The sequence below is a fragment of the Eublepharis macularius genome, chromosome 12, assembly GCF_028583425.1.
Source record: "Eublepharis macularius isolate TG4126 chromosome 12, MPM_Emac_v1.0, whole genome shotgun sequence".
Taxonomy (NCBI): domain Eukaryota; kingdom Metazoa; phylum Chordata; class Lepidosauria; order Squamata; family Eublepharidae; genus Eublepharis; species Eublepharis macularius.
In genome coordinates this window covers 69,493,175-69,512,712 of record NC_072801.1, presented here as the reverse complement: position 1 = coordinate 69,512,712, position 19,538 = coordinate 69,493,175, and the positions used below count along the sequence as shown (strand labels likewise).

The following is a 19,538-nucleotide window of genomic DNA, read 5'->3' as shown; positions in this document are numbered from 1 at the left end:
AATCCTGATTATGAAAATTCTTTCCTAAAAAGCCAGGGATTTCCTGCCCCATTGAAACCAAAGAACAGGACTGGTTTGCTGAGAAAGTTATCTGAACAAATATTTTATATTTTATTTAAGAGTGCCAGTGCAGAGTAGCAGTTAGACGATCCATTTAATATTTGGGAGGCCATGGCTTTGCCATGGGAGTTTAATACGTAAGTGTAGGCCATTAATTCTTCTCTTAGGGTTGTTGTAATAATGAGAAAATGGAAAAGAGAAGAAAAACTTTTTAAGTTATTTTGGTTTCCTTTGGGAGAGAAAAAATGCTTCACATAAAAGATATTTTTATTCCTTCTCTCTATGATACTCTTAAGGTTCCCCTTCATGATCAACCAAATTTAATAAAATCTAACTTTAAGAGACTCAAAATGCATCAAATAACACCAGCATCATTAAAACAAATGGGTAGCAGCAACAGGCAATGAATGATCTGCAGGGACAGCATCATTATCCCCAAATGAATGAACATACAAGCAGCACTAACTCAAATGAGAAAGGTACAATGATTTAGGTTTTTTCCCCCTACAAATTAAGTCCTTACAGAGAGCCACGAAAGGATTGGAAGGAAGGATTATTTTTAAAGGTTATTGGTCTGAGAAGCGTAAAGATCTGAGAAATAATGCCACCGATGATGAAGTCTCCTGATCGATAGTATTTGTGACAAATAGGATGGGGACCACTGATGCGACACTGAACAGAATGAAATCTGCCTCCTGCTTGGGGCAGCAGTACAAGTAGCAACACTAAGAATACCATCATCTTGCACAGAAATCTTCCACTGAGACGCAAATCTGCCTCTCTCCACATGTTCATTAGAGTTTCCATGAAAACCACAATCTGCCTAGAGTGGTAATTAGGACAGTACAATGCAAATGTATCAATTATCAGTCTGACAGAGAGTCTGCATCTCTATAAGTCCTTCTCTAAATGGGAAGGGTATATTAAAAGCATTCTTCATTCATGGTTTATAATTTTCCTAGTGGTCACTAGAACTCCCTAAGGGTGTTGAAGAGTAGAAGCATCCATGGGGAATTAGATAATCGCAGAGACGGATATCTTAAACACAGCTTCAGCTTCTCTGCACCACAGGAGAAGAAAATATGTTTACAGCTTCTCCGGAAAAGTCTCACATAGCCCCCAGAGAGTTATCCAAATGCATATGGCTTGCGGGGGGGGGGGATTATTCGAAAAGGAGCCGTTGTGGGGAGAAAAAAAAGAAAAGAAAAAAATTCAAAAGGAAGAGATTTTACGAGATAATTAGTTGAAGAGCTGGACTGAAATTTAGCACACACATCTGAGTCATATTTGTAAAGCAAGGTTAATTTATAATTTAAAAGTTTTTTTTCAAAAGTTATCACAAGCAAACAAATATTTCCCAGTTTGTCTTATCAAGCGTAGAAGTATGCCATGCAATTTTTTTCAACTGTGCTAAATTTGAATCAGTCATTGGTGTTTAGACTGATAACTAAATCAATTGCAATAAAAGGGAAAAAAAAGTTCCCTGAATTACCTCAACACAGGAAAAGTATGCAGAGATGCATTGACGAGTAGTTGCTCTATCACCCGAGGGAATGGGGCATAAGGCTCTTTTAAGGACACGACAATGCAGGGCCGATCGTCTTATGCAGCAAAGCCAGTGATCAGCTCTTAGGGATTTTCTTGCTCACATGATCTTTAGGCTTCTCAGACCAATAACCTTTACAAATAATTGTTCCTCATTTCAGGACAGACTTTTAAACAATTTTATTGCATGAGAAAAACAGCAAAAAAAATGACTCTTACAACAATGTTCCTCTTATACATCTCACTATAATGTGTCACATTATCCTGGGAATGAAAGATGCATTAATAGACTGAATCATGGGTTACATATTTATTATTTAGAATGTTTCATCTACCACTTTAGAGGAAAACATCCCTAACACAATTATAGATGTTCTTTGTACGGGGTGGGAGATTGAAAACAGCTGCTTCTGCTGGCTTTGTTCAGACCATCCAACACTTCTCCAAATCTTGGATAGGTAGCAGAACTCTTCTTTGCTATTTATGACCCACAAATGTGGTGGTACACCTCTCAATATGTGCGCCTATCACGTGGGTATTTTAAAGAGTTGCTGGAATGCCATTCCGGGTCGTTCCGGCTCAAAAAAAGCCCTTGTCATCAGCATAACGTCTTATGCTTAGGTGAGCCTTCAGAGCCCAACAACAGCTCCAAACCAGGACCCTTCCTAAGTCATAACAGTCCCTTCAGCACTGTGAAGCTGCAAGATTGCCCTATCAGCCTCTCTGTCCCAAAAGCTGTGCAAGATGTACCAATCATGCCAATTTCCACAATGAAATACTTAAGTTCAATCAGAATGGTGACTTTGAATGGGTGGGATAGAACTCCCTTGGTGTGGTCAATTTAGAAATGAGAATTAAAAGAAAAATCCTAACCAGCATCACCGGTGCCTAACTGCAGTAGAAAAGAGTAAAAATCCAGTAGCACTTTTAAGGTTAACAAAATTTGTGGTAGGGTATGAGCTTTTGTGAGTCATAGCTCACTTCAGATACAGCTAGAATGTGAATCCATGTGGCCTTATAACTTGGAGAGTGGAATAATTTCCGATGCTGAATGACAATAGCAAGTAAATGAAAATAGTGAGTGAATGACAATAACAGGCATAATTGGATTCGGTGGGACATGCAAAGAGGTGGTAGGAATGGAGAAATCAGCATTGGCAATGAAACAGGCAACCTAGGTCTCAATTCAGTCCAGGTGGCTGCATTGTCTTGAGCGTCATTATCAGTTGCAATTCAGCAGTCTCTCTTCCTAAACTCGCTTTGAAATTCTTCTGCAGGATAACTGCTGCTTTTGCTTTGTTCCGCTCCACTTTTTAATGATCTGTTGATTTTATCTTTTTATGATTTTAACTGTTATTAATTGTATATTAAAGTGTGGTTTTTATGATGTCATGACCCTCCCTGAGCCCGTTTGTTGAGAGGGCGGGATATAAGGGCCGTCAAGTCAGAGTTGACTTATGGTGACCACTGGTGGGATTTTAATGGCAAGAGACTAACAGGGGTGGTTTGCCATTGCCTGCCTCTGCAATCCTGGTCTTCATTGGAGGTCTCCCATTCAATCACTAACCAAGGCCGACCCTAATTAGCTTCTGAAATCTGTCGAAATCAGGCTCACCTGGGCTATCTAGTTGAGGGCGTTTTAGTGAATATTAGGCCAATTTTTATGAGTTTAAAATTTCTTGGTATGGCATTTTGATGGTTGTATGTTATTAAGAGTGATATATTTAAAAAATGAAAGCCATTTTTCCATAAAATTGGCGGTTTTAGGATAATTTTCTGCTAGATAGAGTATATCCAAATATAAAATAATGCCAGATTTTTAAATACCAGTTTGTCAATATGGGTAGTGTATCTGTTTTCCATCTTGCATTCCATTGTTATATTTTTGCAGAGATTGGATCTCGTCCGATAGTGTTATCCTAAGATTCATTTCACGGTCCGCTTTTTGGATACCATGGTTTCTGCGATCTGATCTGTTAAAGGCTAGGTAAGAGTTACAATTTTATCTCGAATATTGTGCTCCATGCTACCTAATTGAAAGGGAATTGTTGAAATTTAAAGGGAATTGTTGACATGTGATGGCATTTGATAATGAACAGTTGTTGGGTCCACTGATGTTTTTATTAGAATTTCTGGATACACAATGTGGCTGCTCTGAGTTGCATACCTTTGCACTCTAAGGAAAAAATCTAAAACAAGAAGGACTTATGCATTGCAAACAGGAACAAATGATCTCTAGAAAAACATCAAACATCAAATAACAACTAAATAATCTGTGGCAGAAGCAGTGGGGGACCACTAAGGAAGACTCTGTAGGGGAAGGCAATAGCACACCAACTCTGCTTCTGAGTAGTCTTGAAAGGCCCTTCCTGGGGTTGCCATTAGTCCATTGTGAATGGACGACACATAAGTACATACATAGTGAGGATGAGGGAAGCTTACAGGAAGAGTGGGACAACAGTCCAAAAACATCTCAATTTTTCCTTCTCTGTAAATACAATTCTCTTCTTCATAATATTTGTACTGTGACATAGATGGCATTGTGGAACACAGTACTGAAAAGTTGCCCTTTCGCCACTAAATTGGGTATAGAGGAAAGAGAAAGAGAGTTCAAAAATAAAGAGGCATTAAGAGTTAGGTGTGAAGGGCTTTTGTTTCCTTTTGCCTTACTAGCTGCTCTCTGGTGTTCAGTTCTGGACGGACTAAAATAATATAGCATTTGGGGAAGAAGATACAAGCCAATGAGCCAGCACTAGAGGCCAAGATAGAGAAGATCTCCACGGCCACCATGTATTTCCCTTTGGTGCTGAGATACGTTGGGACAAAGGACACCCAAACGCTGCAGAAAATCAACATGCTGAAGGTGATCAGCTTGGCTTCATTAAAAGAATCAGGCAGCTTTCGTGCTAGGAAAGCCACAGTGAAACTGATGATGGCCAGAAGACCCATGTAGCCCCAAACCACGTAAAACATGACTGCTGAGCCTTCATTGCACTGTAGAATGATCACAGACACCTCGGAGTGCATGTCAAATTCTGGAAAGGGGGATGATGTTGCCAGCCAAACAACACAGATGCCAGTTTGAATCAAAGAACAAAACATGATGACTGAGAGAGCCAGTCTCTTCCCCACCCATTTCCTCATCCTGCTGTCTGGCTTTGTGGCCATAAAGGCAAGAACCACAGTGATGGTTTTGGCCAAGACGCAAGAAACTGAAAGGGAGAAGATGATGCCAAACAGTGTTTGCCGGAGGAGACAGGTCACAGTCCCAGGCTGGCCGATGAAGAGGAAGGAAGACAGAAGGCCAAGCATCAGAGAGGAGAGCAGGATGCATGTGATGCTGAAATTGTTGGCTTTCACAATAGGTGTGTTTCTGTGAGCCAAAAAGATCCCCATCACAACAACTGTAATTATAAAAACCAAAATGGCAACAGAAGCCAAACCTGCTCCCATCAGGTCCTCAAAGGATAAGTAGGAGATCAGTTTAGGAATGCACTCATCCTGTTTTCTATTTGAATACTGGGCTTCAGGGCATTTCTCACATTTTTCAGCATCTGAAATGCATAATCACGGTCTCAGTATTCACAAATACACACAAATGGTTGATCATTATCATGCCTATGAACACAGCACTGCGTTCTTTTTTTAAAAAATGAAACTTTCCCACTATTATTCAAAAATAACGATATCAGTTATTAAAACAATGTTCTGAAAGAAGTTATTGTACACTGAAAATCTGTAAAGTTCCACTGGGTTCCAGTGCTGCTGCTTCATTGCAGACCAACATAGTGACCTACTTGAACTGGTTTTGCTCAGTGTTATTCTGTATCATGTATTTTGTAGTATTAATGGTGCAAAACAGCAGGTATTGCCCTATATACTTTAACTCCAGAGATCTCCTCTTACAGGTGCCCTGGACTTAATGCTGCCTACATTCTTTCAGATGTTGTTGCACTTGCAACTACTGAAATTCATGTCATTAATTATCAAAACAAAAGCCATCAAACTAGTAAGTGTACCCATTGAGAATATACATTGCAGAAACTGTTGACATGAGCCATCTTCCAATCCTCATAAAAAGAGACAGTCCTGAAGAAATTGGCAGAGTAATCAAATTCAATCAGTTCCGTTGTTCTGACTAGGCTTTGGAAAACTTTAATGCATGTCTATTTTGCTCAAATCATGCGAAGAAGGCAGTTCTGACTCTCAAAAGTCCAAAACCTGAAAATCTTGAGGATCTATAAGGTGCCATTGGGATCCAATCCTGCTGTCTACTGCATAACAGTATGGCTACCTGCTGGAAACAGTTTTGCTCACAGTTTTCCTGTCTCCTGGCTATTGTTGTGTTGATGTTGCAAAAGAGCAACATTAACGCAACAATACTTGAATTAGAACAGCCCCCTCATAATGTGCCATAGGCTTAATGCTGCATGTGTTCTTTGAGATGTTGTTGCAGTTACTGAAATTCATGTCACTTGAAAAATTTAAACATGTTTAGAAGGTTGCCAAACATTTCCTCTCCTAGGATATGCAAACGGTAACATATCTTAGATGATTATCAGACTAGTTAACTAAGCTTGTGGAGAACATATAGGGGCAAATTCTCTAGAAAAGAAAAGCCATATCAGGTTGACTCAAACCATGAGTTGTCCTTGTTGCTGTTCAAAACGAAAATTACCAAACCATTTACTCCTTTCTTATACAGAATATTGATATGGCAGGGCTCAATGCTAGGCATGTGGAATTTCCCCCAATCAAGATAAAGGCTTTCACTTACCAGTCTGGTTTGAAATGCTCCCTTGAGGGCATTGAGCACAATCATAGCAACAAATGGGCTTCCCCTCCTGAACAATCCTGCTGTACCCTGAGTGGCAGTTGGGGACACACGTAGCTTTAGGAATGCTCTATGGATAACCAGAAGAAAGGTGGTTAGTTTTATCTCTCAGTTTTCCACTCTGATCTTTTTGCACAAGAACACAAAAATAAGTTCATCCAGAATATGTTTGATGATCACAGTCATGGTGCTACTTACCCCGCATCTTGAATCCTTTGCCTTAAAGCAACATCTGATCTTTCTTTTCCTGCTCTCCATCCCACAACCTACCACCCCAGCTGCGCCCTTCCTCTCATCCTCTGAAATTCCACTCAGTGGTGCTTGAACCTCCTTTGACAATATTTCAAAACGTACGGAAGTCACCCTCCTGGACCCACAAGGAAGGGATGACCACCGACAAAAGACACCTCAGCAACAGGGGGTGATGGGGGCCGCACCCACCCTCAGTACAGAAACACACTTCTATGTTGTGGCCAACGCAACCCCCCAGTACAGGAGACCATTACTCCCTGACCTCCTCCTGAGACATTTTTTCTTGATGGACAGTTCTGCACATTGTTTTGTTATTCTGGGTGGTTATCCTAAAAGGTACTTTGTTGATTGTTTAAATGTTTGTATTCAGAGATATTTTTGACTAAACAGAAATTCTCTTAATTGTTTTTACCCAGTTTCTCCCCAACTATCTGTTTCTTTTCTTGTTTTTAGAAATTGAGAATCAGTTTCTAATCAATACCTTTCTGATCAAAGAGACATTGAAAGAAAGGAGGGACAGGATGGGAGGTTCTGCAAGATTTCAGAATTTCACTTGGTAGATGCTGAAAGGCAAGCAGCATCTTCCCAACCCTTCCTGTCTCCTGTTAGAACACTGCCACGGGGTGCATAACAATTGCAAAGGCTGAGGTTATAAAAGGGCACTTTGATTTATCTTTAAATGAAAGAGAAGTCCAATTCTTAAAAGAGAAATAGAGAAGCAGAGGAATCAATGGCCCAAAAAATTAATTTCAGAAATGAAATTCCCCAATCTACAAGAATTCTCTGGGTCAATATAATAATATCATCCGAGCTATATACCACCCTTCAGGACAAATTAACACTTACACAGAGCAGTTTATAAAGTATATGATTATTATCCCCACAACAGCAAACACCCCATGGGTGAGTGGGGCTGAAAGAGCACCTAGAAGCTGTGACTGACCAAGGTCACCCAGCTGGCTTCAAATGGAGGAGTGGGGAATCAAACCCAGTTCTCCAGATTAGAGTACCAAGCTCTTAACTAGAGATGGGCACAATCTGTATTACGATAAAAAAAAAAAAACACGATAATGGCAATTGCGTGATCGTGACCTGGCCTGGATCGGGGCGTTTGGGCTCGGATCGGGGATCCAGACACTCAGGCACCAGCAATCTATTCCCCTGGCAACAGAGCCAGGGGCATGCCTGAGCTCTGTTTGCCCTCCTTCTGTTGCCCTGGAAACCCGAATGGAAGCCCAGCTTTCCTTAATCAGCAGGGCTTCCTTCCAACCACGGAGCAGCAAAGCAGTCACAAGTTAGGAGAAGACACCCAGGGTAGGGAGGGGGAAGGGGGTGTTCTGTAGCCATGGGCACTCCAATCTCATCCCTGCAAACCCTGAGAGGCAGCTCTGACGGCCAAACACAGACCTCGCCACCACCTCCCCGTGCCCGCCAGGCCTGGCAGCCGCCACGAACACCCACCGTCCTTCCTTCACAGGGAATACCAGCGTGCTCCAGTTTGGCCTGGCGGGCAGGCACATGGGGGGTGCCGCTGGTGAGTGGCCAGACCCCCGCCCCCTGCGGGGAGGTGGCTCGTCGCCGCCTCCCCATGCCCACCAGGCCCAGTGGCCACCAGCACCACCCACCTTCCCTCATAATACAGCATACCCCGCTTTGGCCTCCATGTTCCACGATCCACGGATTGGGAACGGGGGATAATCGGCACAGATCGTTAATTTGGGATAGTCGCCGGCGCCGATCCACAATCTGCTGGATTGTTAAAAATTTTTGGATCGTGCCCATCTCTACTCTTAACCACTACACCCACCATGGTGGGCATAGCTACAGTTTGGATTGACTTTTATATGTAACACTGCATTTCCCCTTTATTATAGTTTTCCAAAGGTATCATTTATTTTAAAACGATTATCCACACCTGCTGGAACTTCTGATTCCACACAATAGCACTTTCATTAACGTAGAACTCTTTGCCTGTAGGAGACCAGGGGTCCATCCATCCCACTCGCACTCTCTGGAAAGTCTGATTGGGAAAGGTGACCAGATTCATGATATCAAAGCCACCTGCCAGGTCTCCATTTTTGTCAAAGAAGATTTCTTCCCCAGCAGTATTGTTAAAGCGGACATTCCTCAGAAACAAATGCATCTAGATTGGGAAAGATAAAAATATATAAGAAGAAAGTTGAGCTGACATAATTCATTAGGACTGAGAGAGAAAATATTCCTAAGAACTATGAATATGTTGTACTTTACTCATATCTTAAATGTTACATGTTTACTAAAATTTGAATAGTCCTTGTAATGTGCATTTTAAACCTTTTTTAAAAAAATCTTTCCTCCCCTTCCTTTTTTCTTTATCCTTATTTTGTTAAAAAAAAATTTAAAAATTTAAAAAATAACAACTACATCTAGATTGGGAGAGAAAATATATATATAAAAAGAAACTAATGAAAAATGACCTGACATTAGAATTCTGGAACTTGCAGAGATATAATCCTTCAATCTGTGCAATACATTTTTAATTTCAGAAAATCGTTAATTTTAGAACATTCAATGTTTAAAATCTTTCTTCAAATACAATATTGTTTGAAGTGTCTGTACTGAGGGAAGACTGCATGCCACTTTGTTAGAGATCTGGCATTCACTCCAGATATTTCAACTATTGAAACGGCCCTATTTGTAAATTGCAACCCGTCTGCAAACTCATAGCTGGCAGGAAGGAGCAGCCCAAGGTTTAGCCCTCCTGCTGATGAACAACGTCCTTGAATGAGTATACCATATATCCTGCAGCTGTGGACAAGTTTACATCGGGACCACAAAGCGTAGCATCCAGACAAGAATAAAAGAACATGAAAGACACTGCAGACTTGGACAACCTGAAAAATCAGCAGTGGCTGAACATAGCCTAACGCAAACAGGGCACAGTATCTTATTCCAGGACACCAAAATACTGGACAACACTTCCAACTACTTTGTCAGACTGCACAGGGAAGCCATTGAAATTCACAAGCATAAGCAAAACTTCAACAGGAAAGAAGAAACCTTAAGAATGAACAGAGCATGGTTTCCAGTTCTGAAAAACATCAGGCTAACAAAACACTCTACACCCGACAATAGCCCTGCAGAGAAGATTAGCACATCAAGCACCAATCCATATGCAAAAGAACCTCCTCAGGATACAGTGAAGCCTCCCGCCATTAGCATTCCACACCCTGGGAAACTTTTACAGGATGACTCAGCTCAACCCCACCCCTCCTGAGTAGATACAAATGACCTACATCTTTTCCACACTGTGACGCTGAGAGATCTCTGTCTTTTGGTGCTACACCTCTGAAGATGCCAGCCACAGCTGCTGGTGAAACGTCAGGAACTACAATGCCAAGACCACGGCAATACAGCCCGGAAAACCCACAACAACCATCGTTCTCCGGCTATGAAAGCCTTCAACAATACAACATCCTTGAATGCTTGCATATGCTAATGGATCTGGCTGAAATAGGACAATGATTTACCATTTAGAATGGAATGCCTAAAGCGACGGAGAGGAGGGCAGCTGAATGTCTGCAGGAAGAGCAAAGAATCCCAGAGGGATTGACGCCCTCAAGGTGATATTATTAGTTTTCTGGATACATCTTCTCCTTGGATGTGCATAAAAGACACGTGTTCTTTTTTATTTCTTCATTAAACTGTCTTATATTTTGAATGCTTTTAAGCTTTGTCTCTGGTAAAACACCATTCCTTGTTGGTTTGCTACAAGGTGCAGAATAGCTCACAATTGCGAAGCAACAATAGACTGCCCCCACACTAGCTTGTAGGACTGAAGTAGCAGAGCCTCTAACCGTCAAGGCAGGTCTTGAGTTTAATATGTGCAACTCTGACTGATTCTGCAAATGTTGCATAATGCACTTTCAACGTATTTTATTAATAGTTTGAAGTAGATTTTTTGTTCCGCACACAAAAAAATTATGGCCCAGGGATATAAGGGAAACTCCTAGCACCCTTTCTGAGTGTCTCTGATGGCCCATGTCTTTTTCATCTCTCAATTCTGCATCATGACAATTTAGTCCACAATAACCTTAATTGACTTAAGATACATCATTGCTTTTTTGATGTCAACTGATACAGTTACTACTTGGGAAAATAAAACATTTGATTGCCAGAATTGTTTCCCATTGTATTCATTCATTCATTCATTCATTTTCTTCTTCTTCTCCTTCTTCAGATAATCTGAGGCACAATATGTGCAGGATTCATCCAAAATACATGTGGGGCAGTCTAAAGCACAAAGGCATTTTCTTGTAGATTAAATCCCAAATCCTATTCTAGCCTGTACTATTCAAAGAAGGAACTGGAACTGATGTAGTGAAGGTGTAGGGCAAGGAAGGTAACCAAATACCTGGTAAACCAAACAAGAGAGAAGCAATTTCCTGATCTCCTTAAAAGCTAGGAGAGAGCAAGCCTCAACAACAACAAAAAATCAATGGAAACACACTAGGCTTAGCCCCAAGGAGAGATCCCCATGTAAATAGCTGAAACACTGGCAGAGCTGAACGAAGGAGTGCGGGAGGAGAAAACAGGCATGTCTTCTCCCTGTTATTTCCTCCTAGATCTTCACAGCCACCAACTGAGTCAAAGGCAAATCCTAAAGATTCCAACACTGGTGAAAATTTGCTCCATGTGGGTTTAAATACAACCCACATCTCTAGCCCATTCTAACTTACTCTTTTTGTTTTCTGGCATATGAGCAACTTGACAAATCAGACTTTGCATGTTTCGGTTCTTGGATCCAAAAGAATTGCCTGCCCCTACAGTCACAGTCTTGAATCTTCCTAAACTACACAGACAAAACAATTGGATAAAGGAATTCTGTTAAGCCACCTCTCAAAGATCACTTGTCACAAAAGAGCATGGGGTGCTAAGATAAAAGTCCTTCTATGATTAGGCACAGATTAAAATACTTTAACTACTTTGCATGCAGTTTATGAGTTAACGTCATAAAATGTCTCCCAGGAAAATAAATTATATGGACATACATAATTCCTACAGTGGCATTTGTGTTGTTGCAAGCTAAGATGCTGCTTATGGGTGAGTTATGTCCAAAAGGGTGAGTGACCTGCCATGGCTGAACACTGAGATGACCTCCTTTCACCATTGCTTTCTTCCAAGTTCTCGATGAATACATGGCATGGAGAGCATGCGCGACAGCATAGACTGCATTGTAGATGCCATAACTCTGTCCTGACATTCTCATTTCAAACACAGTTTCTGGGAGGCTCCGCAGCTTCTCCTCCCCTGTGCAGTTTCCAGCATTTGGGTAATATAGATAAAAAAACGGTAGCGAACAGTGAAATACTTCACACCAGAACAGTTCGATCAAAAAAATCTCCGATTTATATGGATGTATGCTGTCAATGAAGTCCTGAAATCCAGACTCTACCCTTGTGTGCAGCGCAAAGGACATAGTGCCATTGAGGGATTTTGCAGCGAATTCATTCGCTTTGTAAACAGATGTAACATCCCATTGAGATGTTATAATCCAAACTCTCTCTATTGGTAGCCTGTAATCAATTTCATAGCAGAGTAGAAGTATTCGTAAAGGTTCCATAGACTGACGATCCCCATGAAGAAGGATGGTGTTTGTTTTGTTCAAGAGGTTAAAAGCTATCCTTCCTAAGATTTCTTGAACTGAATCATCCATTAAGTAATTCCTGAATTTTGGAAGCAGTTCTTTGAAAGCAATGCAAATGTTACTTTGCAACAACTTTGGCATCAAGTTTTGAAGGAAAATTTCTCCTTCCTCATCATCTGTTCTGATTAAACCAATCCAATTCCATCCAAAATGCTTAAGGAGATGAACAATCCCGACATATTGATGAACATCATTTGGAACCATTGAGAAGAAATATGGGTACTGAGTTTTATCGTTCAGCATAAGGCCAAAGGGACCATAACTGACCTAAGATGAAAGATAAGGATTTTAACAATGGTGACAAAAATGAAAGCAAGAAAATTCACCATGAACTTTCAGGTTTAGGCAGAGCATGGTATTGGACAATCTTTTATTCCAAGAAGCTAACAGGAATCATGATTAATAATAGAATTCTGAGCAGTGGACTGAATGGTGTCTACTAAGTAAGTCGTCTGAATATCCCAGCTTAACCGAAGCTCTTGAGAGCTTTGAAGGTTATCAGGGATGGTCAGGGTTACTCCTTTGATGGGAGATCTCCAAGGAAGATGGGTGTTTCTATGAGGAGGAAGGAAATGGCCTTCACCTCTCTTCCCCTGAATGCCCCATTAGGTGGGGTAGCCATGAATTTGTTGTGATGAAGATTCATTCTTCTTGCCCTGACCTGGATGGCCTAAACTAGACTGAGCTCATCAGATCTTGGAAGCTACTCAGGGTCCGTTTAGGTTAGTACTTAGAACGGATGCCTCCAGGATGTTCAGAGCCAGAGGCAGGCACTAGCAACCCACCTCTGTTCAGCTGTTGCCTTGAATATTCTATAGGGTTACCATAAGTTGGCTGTGACTTGACAGAACTTTCCACCACCAATTTGACAGTTCTGCAAGGAACACAGAAAGCATACTGAAAAGCAGCTCTCTATTGCTAAATGTCTGGATCGATGAATTTCCAAGAACACACATACCTGGGGAATCTTGAAAATCGTTAAGATGTTGGCCAAGTGAATGGAGTTTTCGGAGCGAAGTCCACTGATGGTGGCCATCAGTTTATTTACTTTCTGCTTCCTGGCGCAGAAATAATTACGATGAATCGGATTTCCTCTGTAGAGTAGCTCCAGAGTGTTCTGATATATATATCGTGTATTGAAATAATTGTCAGAGATCTTTGATCCCAATGTGGTGTTGGGTAAGAGATTACTCTTCCTGATCTCATTAACAGCAAAAGCAAAGGCAAGAATATGCTGGTAGTTTTTAGGTATCGCCCTATTAAAAAAAATGTTTTTGGCAGACAACGTGTTATATCAATAAATGTGTTTCATTTCCAAAAGCATCTAACTGTAGACCTCACCACAGAAATTTAGCTGGGCTGCAACTCCAAGCCTTCTTCGTGCTGACAGGTTTTTCCCCATCTTATACGTAGAAGCCTTGCTACTCCCTGACAGTAGAATTTGATCATTGACAGAAAAATTCCTACTTGATTGATTTGTTTAACTTGTCTTACACAAACCCTGGTTCAGTCTCAGCTGTTTCAGGAAGAGAATTTGCTTCTATGAATGTATCAGTGCGGATGCCTTCCTGTTGAAGAATAAGGATACAGCCTCATCAGAGACATCCATAAGAGGGGATTCGTGCGGGGGTCCTGCATCTTGGAAACCTGCATGTGCACTGAATGCTTTGGGGGATATGAAAAGTAGCCTCTGGGTAGCAGGGGAGATGACAGGATATGTTCATACATTTACAGAGCAATCCTAAGCTCGGTCTAAGCCCATTGAAATCAATGGGCTTAGACTGGTGTAACTCTGCTTAGGATTGCACTGTTAATCCTCTGTAAGAACTGGCTCAATATGAAGTTCCTGTGTAGTTCCCTACACAATAGTACCCTACACAATAGCACCCTATACAATAATGACCCTCTAAGGGCCTGCTGGTGTCCAGTGTGCAGGATTTTGGCCTGGATGTTAGCATCAATGGGATCTTTGAAATACTGGCTCACACAATATTGTTCGTTCAGAAAGGGAGGGAAGCATTTTTTAAATACAATCTTAGTTGTCTTTATTGTCTCGTTTCAAACTGAACTTAGGAAGGAACCATCTCAACTGAGATTTGAAAAACTGGGGTGGAAGTGGGATTTCGAGGTGGAGACATTTGGGGTTGCTGTGGTAGGAGAGAGAAGAAAGTCACACCCTCTAGGTGGACATCATTATATCTGTGGAATGGTCCTAACCACTCTATTTTTATTAAAGGCTCTGCTTTGTCAGATTGTTTAACTCGTTACAGTTAAGCTTATTGAGAATCTTGAGTTAACGATCTTTACTTAGGTTTCCGAACACTGGGATGTTTTATACAAGATGACAGAAAGCTCAATCCATGAACACAGAGCTGTGATTGAGATGAAACATACATTCAGACTGTGACATTAGATTTGAGATTGCCTCTTCATGCGGGTGAATCACCTCTTGATACTATAATTTCTAAGTGATGAATTAACATGTTTGAAGCAGCACCACTGAGCCAAAATCCACAGTGGAATGGTTGAGACAAGAATGACACAAGTTTGATGAGATTCTCTAAAGACCCAAGGCTCAATCTTTAAAAAAACTGAGAGATACTTACCACGCAGTTACAAAAGTAGGGTCTTGTCCTGTAAAATTGAATACAACATTTTCAATAGCTCTAAAGGAAACAAATCCCCCAATGATCATACCATCTCTGGATCTATCGAAACGATGAGAAAGGTCTTGATGCCTAAGGCAAATGGATTTCAAACTGTTGCTGAAAACATTGGAAGGCATTAGCAGGAGTAGCTGCAATCCTAAAACCAGAAAGAATGCTGGCAAAATGTGGCCCCAGTTCCAGTTCCATAGCCGAATCATTCCCTAGGCATTCACTTGTGTAACTGCAAGAGGGATAAGCAAATTGTCTGTGTTTTATATTTACTTACATGTCCTTTTGTTTTTTGTTATTGGATTTTCTAGATTTGTTCTCAGTTTGAAGGTATTTTTATGCAATGTATAAACTACTTGTACATATATATTTGAGATACAAATTGAATTTGTCCACACGATATGGAACATTGAAGTATTAATGAAAAATGGAACATTGAAGTATTAATGAAAAATGTACATCTTAATGAAAAAATCAGTATGACAAAACAGAAAATGGCATGAAAATCACACATCACTATTTCAAATCACAAAGAGAGAAAACGCAACTGGAAAAGGCTTTCTTTTGGTTAAAACACCACGGATGCAGCATTTTAACTTAAATGTGGAAGCAGAATAGAATCCAACTGAAGTAAAGTTACAGAAACAAAAAAATCTACAAAGGACTAGGGCATTTTTATCCTGCCTGTGAAGTGCTCATGGAGCTGCCTTATAGTGAATGAGGACATTGGTCTGTCAAGCTTAGTATTGTTCACTCAGATAAGTAGCAGCTCTCTCTGTTCTCTAGCATACATCTTCTGCATCCTGTATTACTTGATCCTTTTTAAACTGGCAATTCCAGGGACTGAACTTGCAGTAGCTTAAGACTTGGAGAGCATGACTAAACAACAAACAAAGTAATAGAGAGAGCTTCAGGACAGCGTGGAGATCCTATACTAATTCTCTCAAACCCTAGTGTGATGGCCAAATCACTCTTCCACTCTTGCTCTCTTCATCATTACAAATTCCTGTCTGGATTTTTGCCCTAACAGAGATGGGAGGACAGCTACCTTTGACAAAAATGGACCTTCTTCTGAGTAACCTCCCTGAGCTCTGTGGCACAAGTTGTTTTGACTGGAGTTTATAACATTTATAGCATTTGAACTTTTCATTTTGACAGTGGTCACTGGTTAGCTGTGGGATTTCCATAAGAAGCTTTTAATCACATGGATCTTGATAATGACAGGGCAGATAATCATCATTCCTGAAGTCCCCAGCTCTTCTAGTAGTTGAGAGATTTGGGAGCTTTCAGAAAGTTCATCATCTGTTCTATAATTAGCAAACTCCCCATGAGCTTTGTGAGTTTCCAATCTGACTGTTTCAAACTTCTGGTGGGGTTCAGCTAAAAGGGCCTTCATTCTGGTGCCTAAGCCTATAGTGTGTCAATTCGGCCACTCCCGGCAGCCACAAGTGGCTATGGCCGGGGGGCCGGGTTTGCAGCCTCGGATGGAGGATGGGACTTTTCCCGCCCATCCGGGGCTTTCTGGGGGTGGGTGGAGATAGAGCCGTTTGTATCTCCGCCCTTCCCTCCTACGCAGTTGCTCCAAGCGATCGGCGAGAGCGGAGCGTTTTCGTGCCTGCTCCGCCGTCGCTTGGAGAACGCGTGGGCCTCTATAGGCAGGAGCCGGCTTGCTCGGGCTCCTGCCGTTTCTGAGGGCCCCCCCTCCTTTGCAGCCTCCGTCTTTCGGACGCTGCTGGGCGTCACAGCGTTGTTTCGCGGGCCGGGTGGTTTCTCGGCCGCGCTTCCAGCGGCGCAGCGGCGGTTCCCAGGTGCTTCAGAGCAACGGTTTGGGCGCTTAGCGCCGTTTTTTCTGTCCTCTGTGCCCCCTTTGCTGGGCCTCTATCGGCTTGTGCTGGCTCGTTCGGGCTCTGGTTGTTCCGGCTGGCCCCCGTTGCAGCCTCCGGCTGGCCGGACGCGGCTGAGCGCCGCGTCGTTTCTGCGCGGCGCGGGCCGGGCTGTTTCCCGGCCGCGTTTCTGTCGCCGCGGCGGTGCTCCCTCGGCGCGGCGGGCCCTGGTGGGTACGGTTTGGGCGCTTTCGCCATTTTTTCCCTGGGGCTCATTGCGGTGGGGGAGGGGGGCTTGGCTCTATCCTGCCCGGGCCTGCTAGTTTAGGCCTGCACAGTGTGCCTGTTTCGCGGGTGGCCAGCCTTCCTGGCTTAACCCTGTACACCTCTGGGGCCTCGCTCTGGCCGCCATTTTGGGCTCCCCCAAGGTCGCTGGCTGGGCATAGTTTTAGTAGTTGAGGGCCCAGGCCCCTGCGCTGGTAAGAGGGTCTGGTTCTTCTTCCCCTGCTGGCCCCCCCTTGGTGTCCTGTTTGCAGCTACGTGCCCTTTCGCGTGCTTTACTTATCACTTCATAAGGCTGGTTGGTATGGCTTCCAGGAAAGGAAAGGGAGCAGCCAAGGGCAAGCAGCCTGCTAAGAAGCAGCCTGCTAAGAGGCCTCCCCCAGTAGTGTCGTCATCTGACGACGAGGAGGATGTTAGCTTTAATGCTGCAATTTTAAAACGCCTTGAGGCTTTGGAGAAGGGTAAAGGGGCGCCAATCCCGGCGGGTTCCTCCTCTGAGCGGAGTAGGCCTGTTAGGGTCACTTCGCAAGCTGCATTTAGGAAGGAGGTTTTAACCCGTCTCTCTGCTCTTGAGTCCACTACAGGTTCGTTTGAAGCTGGACCAGTGGCTGCAGGTGAGCTCCCGGTGGCTGAGGAGGTCGTGGCTGGTGAAGCTGAACCTGAGGGGCAAGCAGACGGTTGCCCGGTGGCGGTGGCTGTGGATCCTAGTGGTCCGGATGGTAAGTCTCCTCTGCCGCAACAGGCATACACCTGGCCATGGGGACCCTGGGGTCAGGCCGCTGCCTCCGGGTCCTCTGGCGCCACCACTCCATCCACTTCACTTAGTTCAGCCTGGCAGTTTCCAGGGCACATGGGCTTAGCCAGTATGCCCCCTGTAGGGTCCACTGCCATGCCGGCCGTGGGGTCCGCTTCAGGTCAGTTGCCTGCTTCTGATACCGTGGCCCCAGGTGTTCATCCCTTTGGATGGCAGTATGGTGGCTACCCCCCATGGGGTTTCCCACCTTATGGTATATATGGTCAGGTCCCTTATAGAGCACTTCCACACGGGGATACAGCTCTTCCCCTTGGTGATCATCTTACCCAGGCCACGAGGGATAAGATAGTAAAAGGGGAGTATGTGGATGTGTTCACCCTTCTTTTCCGCGAATTGGAGAAGAAGGACAAGGAGGACTTGGAGGAACGTGACAAGGAGAAAATTAAGCGTAGGAAGGTGGATCGTTCGTGGCATAATTGGCTCCCGGGGTTTTTCATTTATGCAGGGGTACTAGGGAGGGCGCAGCCTTTACGGGCGGTGTCCCTATTTCAGTACCTTAACATAATTTATCGGGGTTACACTGACTTCATTGGTACTGCTTGGTTGCAGTACGACGAAGAGTTTAGGATGAGGGCGGCACTGAACCCACAGATACCCTGGGACCAGATTCACCAGCAGCTGTGGTTGCCGGTGATGTCCCCCTCAAAACCTAACTCTGGTGATAGGGCTGATAGTGGCCACTTGATCCACCGTCCACAGTCAGCTATTTCTACCCGCTCCCAGGCGGGGCAGCAGGTTCAACCCCGGCTGCTCTGTTGGGACTTCACCTCAAAGGGTAGCTGCAACAGGAGGGCTTGTAAATATAGACACGAATGTCTGGCATGTTCGGGTCAGCACGCTTATTCCTCCTGCCCCAGAGCCAAGTCTGGAGGGGGGGGTAGGCGTTCGGGTGGGGGCGGGGGCCAGCATTCGACTGGAAAAGGGTCCCAGCCCAGTAAATCTGAGAGCGCTTGAGCGCTTGCTGTCTCGCTATCCTAAGAAGGGTGATGCCGAGTTCCTGTTTAACGGTTTTACATATGGTTTTAGGATACCGTTTCAGGGTCCGCGGGTTTCTTTCATGTCCAACAATTTACGTTCGGTTATTGGCATGGAAGCTGTTGTGCGGTCCAAGGTTATGAAGGAGTGCGCAGAAGGCAGGGTGTTAGGCCCATTTCCTGAGCCTCCTGTGCCATTTCTCCGCGTTTCTCCTCTAGGTGTGGTCCCTAAGAAGACCCCAGGTGAATATCGTTTGATTCACCACCTTTCTTTTCCGAAGGGCGCATCGGTTAACAATGCCATCCCTGAGGAACTCCGTTCCGTACGTTATACTTCCTTTGACCAGGCGGTCAAAGTGGTGTGCAGATGTGGAATCGGGGCCTTGATGGCTAAGTGCGACATTAAGTCAGCCTTTCGCCTGCTCCCGGTGCACCCATATGACATAGATCTGTTAGGTTTCTCTTTTGAGGGTCAGTATTATGTAGATAGGGCTCTCCCAATGGGGTGCTCAATTTCATGTGCTGCCTTCGAGTGCTTCAGCACATTTTTGGAGTGGGAGCTTAGGCGGCGGTTCAAATGCTGGGATACCTGTCACTACCTTGATGATTTT

General features: G+C 43.5%; 1 protein-coding gene across 1 annotated transcript; it reads right to left on the bottom strand.

Annotated features, from left to right (window-relative positions):
- Window positions 1–3,274: 3,274 nt before the first annotated feature.
- LOC129339696 (vomeronasal type-2 receptor 26-like) lies at window positions 3,275–16,430 on the bottom strand. The gene is made up of 9 exons (XM_054994276.1): window positions 16,239–16,430; window positions 13,872–13,945; window positions 13,336–13,633; window positions 11,733–12,644; window positions 8,607–8,834; window positions 6,383–6,509; window positions 5,900–5,902; window positions 4,298–5,159; window positions 3,275–3,365 (listed from the first exon to the last, which is right to left on the bottom strand). Exons 1-9 carry the CDS (start codon window positions 16,428–16,430, stop codon window positions 3,275–3,277), a joined length of 2,787 nt encoding a protein of 928 aa, XP_054850251.1.
- Between the last annotated feature and the right edge of the window lie 3,108 nt (window positions 16,431–19,538).